General features: G+C 39.8%; 2 protein-coding genes across 2 annotated transcripts in view; one reads left to right on the top strand and one right to left on the bottom strand.

The window, feature by feature from the left end:
* Positions 1-935: 935 nt before the first annotated feature.
* On the top strand, positions 936-1976 carry LOC143038290 (serine/threonine-protein kinase Chk1-like). Its single transcript, XM_076207310.1, has one exon. It carries the CDS (start codon positions 936-938, stop codon positions 1974-1976), a length of 1041 nt encoding a protein of 346 aa, XP_076063425.1.
* A 5268-nt stretch (positions 1977-7244) lies between these two features.
* LOC143038289 (serine/threonine-protein kinase Chk1-like) overlaps positions 7245-7856 on the bottom strand; it is a 1041-nt gene continuing 429 nt past the window's right edge. Inside the window, exon 1 of the mRNA XM_076207309.1 lies at positions 7245-7856. This exon is cut by the window's right edge and continues 429 nt beyond it. Within this exon, the coding sequence (XP_076063424.1) occupies positions 7245-7856 (612 nt within the window).

The following is a 7856-nucleotide window of genomic DNA, read 5'->3' as shown; positions in this document are numbered from 1 at the left end:
TCCTTTCTTTTTTTTCTCATCTCCTTTCATTCTCACCTACCCCGGCTCCTCTCCTTATCTTCTTCTTTCCCTTCCCTTTCACTTCCTTTCTCTCCCCATTTCTTCCTTCCCATCCCCAATCATCCCCTCCCCTCGCTTTCCTTCCCTCCCTCCTCTATTTCTCTCTTTAGACTCACCAAAGCTACTGGGTGCAAGACTCGCTTATTCCAGCATCTAAGCACTGGTCCGTCCTCTCCATCACAAACAACAAAAAGATAATAATTCGTACCGAAAACGCAATAATCATTCGACCTATATCACTAATGGCATTAATTATATTATATTGCCTTTAAATTGATTCACTTCTCATGAGGATAAAAAGTCAAATCATTAACTATAATATTTTTTTAGTTAACAAAATCTCAGCCAGTAATTGTGCTACGGCTTTCGACAAGAGGAGTAGAGGGGGCAGAACATCAATGCCAAGGTAGAAGTGTTTGGAAAAGACTCGTCCACCACCACTTAACCGACAGTTTTATGTGTCCGCTGTAGTACATTTGAGGACATATGATCCTGATACATCCTAGCGTGGAATGATGAATGTATACATGTGTAATCTGGAGCAAAACACAACTATATCTGGTAGTAAATCAAATGTACAATTGAATGATTGCAAAAGTTAATTTCTAAGAATGCTATACAGAAACACTTGGACACACCATGAACTTCTAACATCCAGTAAGACACAGATTGTCAGATAACTTTTTCTGCAACCGTTTATATCATATTAAATTACTTGAGCGACGAATGACAGTTTTATTCGGCCTAGGAGCGTCACAAAGGAGCTGGTGTTAGTTGGTTGAGTCCAAAAGAAAATCTCTGATGTTCAAAAATAAAGATATCAACAAAATTCCATGGCCAACTTGTGTCCTTAATTTGTCAGGAGAATTTTCATCATGTTCATCCACGGCTGTTTAAGATTCTTCGGACTTCAAAGGCCTTCATCAGAGAACAACGGAGAACGACTTTGCAAGGACGGCAAGTCGCTTAGAAAGACCTTCTGGGAGCTCCTGACTCGTTGCGGCACCTCCAAGAAGAACTTGTCAGGAAGAAAACAACAAGAACGAAGGCAGCCACTAAGCTCTGTGACATTGATCGCAACTCGAGAAATTGTAGAAACAAACAAAGAAGAGTTGAAGGCTTTTGAAAACAAAGATGTTTGGACCATCGTAAGAGTCCTCGGAGCTGGGGCCTTCGGCGAAGTTATTTTGATCAAAAATGTGGAAAGTAACAAAATGGTCGCGAAGAAAATCGTCCCACTGAGACAGTCACAGACCAGTTACGAGTACACAGGAGAAGAGCTTCTCCATGTTCAGCTAAAGCACCCCAACATCGTTAACCTCTTCTGTTGGGAGATGCTGGAGAGTAAGCTCCACATGTTTATGGAATATTGCGACGGAGGTAGCATTAAAGAAAACATCAATAAGATCGAACGCAAAAACGATCTTTGCTACTCGTATTTCCATCAGATGATCGAGGGCGTCGAATACCTCCACGCCAGAGGAGTCGCCCATCGGGATTTGAAACCCGATAACCTCCTCTTGACGAAAGACGGAGTTTTGAAGATCGCCGACTTCGGTCTGGCAGCAATTTTCATGGTCGACGGTAAAGAACTCGAGTTGGAGGGACGTTTTGGCACGAGGGCTTATATGGCACCAGAGGTCGTCAGAGACAGAGTGTCAAGCTACCTCGGACCTCCCATTGACCTCTGGTCTTGCGGAGTTACCCTGATTTATATGATAACAGGAGACCTGCCTTGGGATGAGGCCACGCCGGAAAACAGATATTATAAGATGTGGCTTGAAAAGAATAGAAAATTGAAAAAGTTGAGACCTTGGTGTCTATTGGATAAGACCTCTCGCTCGATCGTGAAACTTCTCCTGGAACCCGATCCAGTTCTCCGCGTCACCAGTTGGTGGAAACACCATCAGAATTGAATACGCCATCAGTTAAGTTCACTGGGTCACTAATGTTTTCATACTTCTTACAAAAAACAAGATAAAATAAAATAAAATAAAATGAAATAAAATAAAAATGGGTTAATTCCCTCAGCTGAATAAAATTACATGGCGACAGACAAAATGAAGATACAAGTTAAATAAAACAGCTTAAATGTTAGTGGTTGACACAATTCATCACACAGCACTGCCATCGAGTTTTCCCCTCAGAATATATGAATCAAGAACAAATCCGTATAATTCTTGTTGTGGTAACAATAATAAAAACACCGGACCATATCGACCAGAATCTAGAAAATATTTCTTTTTGAGGCGTGAAAAAGGCAACCTTGTAAAAACTAGGCCTTCTGGTTGGTAGATTAAGCCAGAAAAATCACACATAGAGGATTGAAAAAAAAAATGTAAGACCTGGTCTGAAGACCTGCATCTGTCACCAAAAGTTCAATTCCTAAAAGATCAGTCACAAAGAAGATGGGCTCTACATTTACCTATTAAAGGAATTTCAGGTAACCCCTCAAATAAGGTGATTTTTTTCTTAAGTTTAATTTTGACTATCGTCTGACGAGATTTGATTTAGCTTTGGGGAAATATTTTATTCTGAAGGGGATATTGGGAAAGTGGTGCAGGATAATGCGAAAGCAGAAATAATGATTAAGTAAAACCAATAAGTTTTAATTGATAAAATACTAAATGGTAAAGAAGAAAAGAAAAAAGAAAAACAGAAGGTAAAAGGGAGTACAGGAAGAGAATAGGAAAGAAAAAAGGAGGTAAAAGAGAGCATAGGAAGGGAATGGGAAAAGATATGAAGGGGGGAAGGGAAAGGGTGAAAGTAAAGAAGAGTGTATTATATATAGTAAGGAAACTCAGAACAACAACACTCCCTGTAGGGGAGGGGGAAGCGGAGGGGGGAAGGGGGGAAGGCAGCTTGTGAAGGATTCCTGTTAAGATGTTACTATCACCCTAGATGCAGTCGCACTAATGAAGGGGGCGGAACTACAGTCACCTTCAGCCATGGAGTGCGTTTGAGCGAATTTGAAAGTTTAGATTACATACCTAGTAGTCAATAACATCTAAGACTAGGGTGTTTAGTGATGTGGTTATGCGACTTCGATAGTAGCTTCATGTCGAAAAATATTGGTTGAGGAAGATTTGCAGTACTAATGGAATGGGTGAAGAGACAGTCAAATTAAAATACAAATTTGAAATAGGACAGAGTGTATTATTTTCACGAAAATATATTGCTTTATACCTGAATCTAGTGAAAGGATTATCTTGACGGTGTCATTCGTTATACAGTCCGATGAAGAGTCCATTGCGTTACTCCAGAACATTGGCATTGAGGAAATGAGACTAATATATGAAAATATTTGATAATGAGTGAGCTGCATAGTTGCAATATATCCTGGATATTCAGGTGTTCGCAAAATTATGCTAGAAGCATAAGTGGCAATTAATGAAAATTAATTTAACTATACTATATTATTCAACTATACCTATGCATTTATTTATGTATTTTATTTATTTTTACATTATTATAGTTTTAATTTTTTTTTTTTTTTTTTTTTTTTTTTTTTTTTTTTTTGCATCCGACCTAGATATGGATCAAAAGGTCTCCTGTCGGCATGCTCCGCCTTTGTAATCCTTTGAAAAAGGTAGTAATGATAAAGTAAAATGAAATAAAATAAGTGTTGCATTCCGGAACGTCGTGTTATTTTCTTATCGTTGCTAGATGATTTTAGTGTTCCGTAAGAATTGGTGAAGTTGTGTGCATACGCCATAAGGCGCTTAGCTGCTCCACTTCTTTGCCTTTGCCCTTTTGGTTCACTTCCTCTCTTCTTCATTCTTTTTCCTCCTTTTCCTTTCTCTCTTTCTCTCTCTTCCTCTTTTACTCTCTCCCTCTATCCCTCTCTCCTCCTATATTCATCATCCACCCTGTATGTTTCTCTCTATCCCTCTCTTTCTTCTTTTCCACTCTCCTTTCCTCTTTCTCTCCTTCTTTTCTTCTCTTCCTCTCTTCCCCTCTCCACCTTTCCCTCTCTCCATCTATATTCATCTCTCTATCTGCCTATCTCCCTCTCTCCCTCACTCACTCTCTTTCTTTTTCACCTCTTTCTTCTTTTCCACTTTCTCTTTCGCTCTCTCTTTCTCTCGCTTTCTCATCTTCTTCTCCTCATCCCCTCTCCCCGTCAACCCCTCACCCCCTCTCCCCCTCTCCCCATTTACCCCTCTCCCCCTCTCCCTCTCCCTCCTCTCCCTCACAAGACTCCGCAGTGAGGGTGCCTTACTTTCATTCATATCTGGAATCTTATTTCATAGCCAGTGTTCCTCAAACTGATTAGGTTATTTCTTTAACAAATTTACATTTCTAATCGTATGTGTAAATTCAGCCTTTCTTGATTTTTGTCTTTCTTCTGTTCCCACTTTCTTTCGCGGGTTGCCAACTCGTCCATTTATCTTCCTCCTGCTTTGTTTGGCAACTCTTTCAATTCGGGGGCCACGCCCCCAGATAAGTAATATCCTCCAAACTTAGCCAGAACTTACGCTGCCAAGGGGATCACTAAATTCAAAGGAATAAAGGAATTGAGATTTTTTATTTAAATGAAACTTTCTGTCAACAGACAAAATAAAATTCACGATTTTACTACGAAAGTGGTGGTATTAGTTCTTTCAAAGGAATTGTTTCTCCAGATGAGCTAGATCGATTGGTGGCAAGGAAACCTATAAAATGACTTACCCCGGAGAATAGGTCACAGCCGTATATATACATACATATACATATATATACACGAACACACACACACACACACACGCATATATATATATATATATATATATATATATATATATATATATATATTTATATATATATATATATATACCTTTATCCTCTTTCTTCTTTTTCTCCTACTCATCCTCATACTCTTCATCCCTTCCTCCTCCCCATCCTTCTTCCTATCCTCTTCCTTCTTCTTATCCTCCTTTTCCTCTTTCTCTTCCTCCCACTCCTCTCTTCCCCCTCCCCCTCCCCTCCCTTTCTTTTTGTCCTCCTCTCCCTTCCCTGGCCTTCTCTTTCCCCTTGCTACTCCTCTACCTCCTCTTCCTTCTCTTCCTCCTCCTCCTGCTTGCTCTCCTACTGCCCCTCCTTGTTCTCTTTGTTCTCCTACTTGTCTTATACCCTGTCCTTCTATTTCTCCTCCTCTTTATTCTCATCACAATACTCATTCTGATCCCTTTTCTTCCCTTACCCAATGCCCTACTTATCTTCCTTTTACCAATCTTCTCCTCCTAACTTTAACTTCAGGATTCCCCACATTACATCTCTCACCCTGACTTGCGTCATTTATGCATTATCGGCGTCAGCGAGTCTTCTTCATCAGATTTTGCCTCATCATACCTTCTTCCTCGTTAATTTTTGTCTAATCCTTATTACATTTCCTTCATCAGGTTTTGTTTAATCCATATTACCCTGCCATCCTTTTCTTACTTCATTTAAACCATTCATCACCTCTTTATCTACTCCAACATTTAATGATTCGTCGATTTTCTTTTTCTCTTTTTTTCCCTCATTTTTTAATGTATACTCTGTTTAGAATAGTGGACATGTCTTTATTCAAATGGTTACGTCTTTATGATAATGATATCTATATTTTGGTAACCTTATCGCTGTGGAAGTGTTTTTCCTCAACTTAATAAAATCCCCTGGCGACAACTAGAATAGACGAGCAGAAGACATAAAACACAGCAAAAGGGTTATCACATCTCAAAACTAAGAGACGTTTCTATTCACAGAATAGCGGTTGGTAGAGTCCCCGACTGTCACTACGGCAGTCCGGGATTCGAATCCTGACCAGGGCTGAAATAATTTCAGTATTGCTGCGCTTCGAGTCGTTATTCCAACTCTCGTGGGCGGGGAGTTGGGTGTGTGTGTGCGTGTAAGGTCATAGCATTACCCATACATCGGTCATACGAGCTCTGAGCTCTCTTCCTGGAGGGAAATAGCTGTCGATCACAAGTCCAACACGTGATCTAAAGACTAAGGTGGATACTACGGATTGAACGTAGACGTTAGAGTTCGCCTGTTAGTGCATTGACATGATGAAGTTACTTTCGAAGTCGTATAACCATATCACTAAACACCCTAGTCTTAAATGTTATTAACTATTAGGTGTGTAATCTACACTTTCTTATTCGTCCAAACGCACTAAATAGCTGAAGGTGACTATAGCCCAGCCCCCTTCATTATTGCGACTGCATCTAGGGTGATATTAACATCTTAACAGGAATCCTTCATAAGCTGCCTTTCCCACTTTCCCCTCCCCCCTCCGCTCCCCTCTCCCCTATAGGGAGGGTTGTTGTTCTGAGTTTCATTACTACATACAATACACTATTCGTTACTTTCTCCCTTTACTTTCTCCCCTTCACATCTTTCCTCATTTCCTTCCTATGCTCTCTTTTACCTCCTTTTTCTCTCCTATTCCCTTCCTGTACTACCTTTTACCTTCTGCTTTTCTTTTCTTTTTCTTCTTTACCCTTTAGTATTCTATCAATTAAAAGTTATTGGTTTTACTTAATCATTATTTCTGCTTTCCCATTATCCTGCGCCACTTTCCCAATATCCCCTTCAGCACAAAATCTTTCCCCGAAGCTAAATAAAATTGTCAGACGATAGTCAAAATTAAACTTAAGAAAAAATCACCTTATTTGAGGGGTTAACTGAAATTCCTTTAATAGGTAGATGTAGAGCCCATCTTCTTTGTGACTGATTTTTTAAGAATTGAACTTTTGGTGACAGATGCAGGTCTTCAGGCCATGTCTTACATTTTTTTTTTTCTTTAATCCTCTAAGTGTGGGTTTTCTGGCTTAGTCTACCAACCAGAAGGCCTAGTTTTTACAAGGTTGCCTTTTTCCAACCTCAAAAAGAAATATTTTCCAGATTTTGGACGATATGGTCCGCTGTTTTTATTATTGTTACCACAGAGGGGAAAACTCGATGGCAGTGCTGTGTGATGAGTTGTCTCAACCATTAACATTTAAACTGTTTCATTTAACTTGTTATGTTTATTTTGTCTGTCGCCATGTAATTTTATTCAGCTGAGGGAATTAACCCATTCTTATTTTATTCTATTTTATTTTATTTTATTTTATTTTATTCTATTTTATTTTATCTTTATTTTATTTCATTTTATTTTATTTTTTGTAAGAAGTATAAAAACATTAGTGACCCAGTGAACTTAACTGAGGGCGTATTCAATTCTGATGGCGTTTCCTCCAACTGGTGACGCGGAGAACTGGATCGGGTTCCAGGAGAAGTTTCACGATCGAGCGAGAGGTCTTATCCAATAGACACCAAGGTCTCAACTTTTTTAATTTTCTATTCTTTTCAAGCCACATCTTATAATATCTATTTTCAGGCGTGGCCTCATCCCAAGGCAGGTCTCCTGTTATCATATAAATCAGGGTAACTCCGCAAGACCAGAGGTCAATGGGAGGTCCGAGGTAGCTTGATACTCTGTCTTTGACGACCTCTGGTGCCATGTAAGCCCTCGTGCCAAAACGTCCCTCCAACTCGACCTCCTTACCGTCGACCATGAAAATTGCGGCCAGACCGAAGTCGGCGATCTTCAAAACTCCGTCTTTCGTCAAGAGGAGGTTATCGGGTTTCAAATCCCGATGGGCGACTCCTCTGGCGTGGAGGTATTCGACCCCCTCGATCATCTGAAGGAAATACGAGTAGCAAAGATCGTTTTTGCGTTCGATCTTATTAATGTTTTCTTTAATGCTACCTCCGTCGCAATATTCCATAAACATGTGGAGCTTACTCTCCAGCATCTCCCAACAGAAAAGGTTAACGATGTTGGG

Source organism: Oratosquilla oratoria, chromosome 24 (assembly GCF_046742065.1).
Source record: "Oratosquilla oratoria isolate Oo_2021 chromosome 24, ASM4674206v1, whole genome shotgun sequence".
NCBI classification, from domain to species: domain Eukaryota; kingdom Metazoa; phylum Arthropoda; class Malacostraca; order Stomatopoda; family Squillidae; genus Oratosquilla; species Oratosquilla oratoria.
This window is presented reverse-complemented; position numbering and strand designations above follow the sequence as displayed.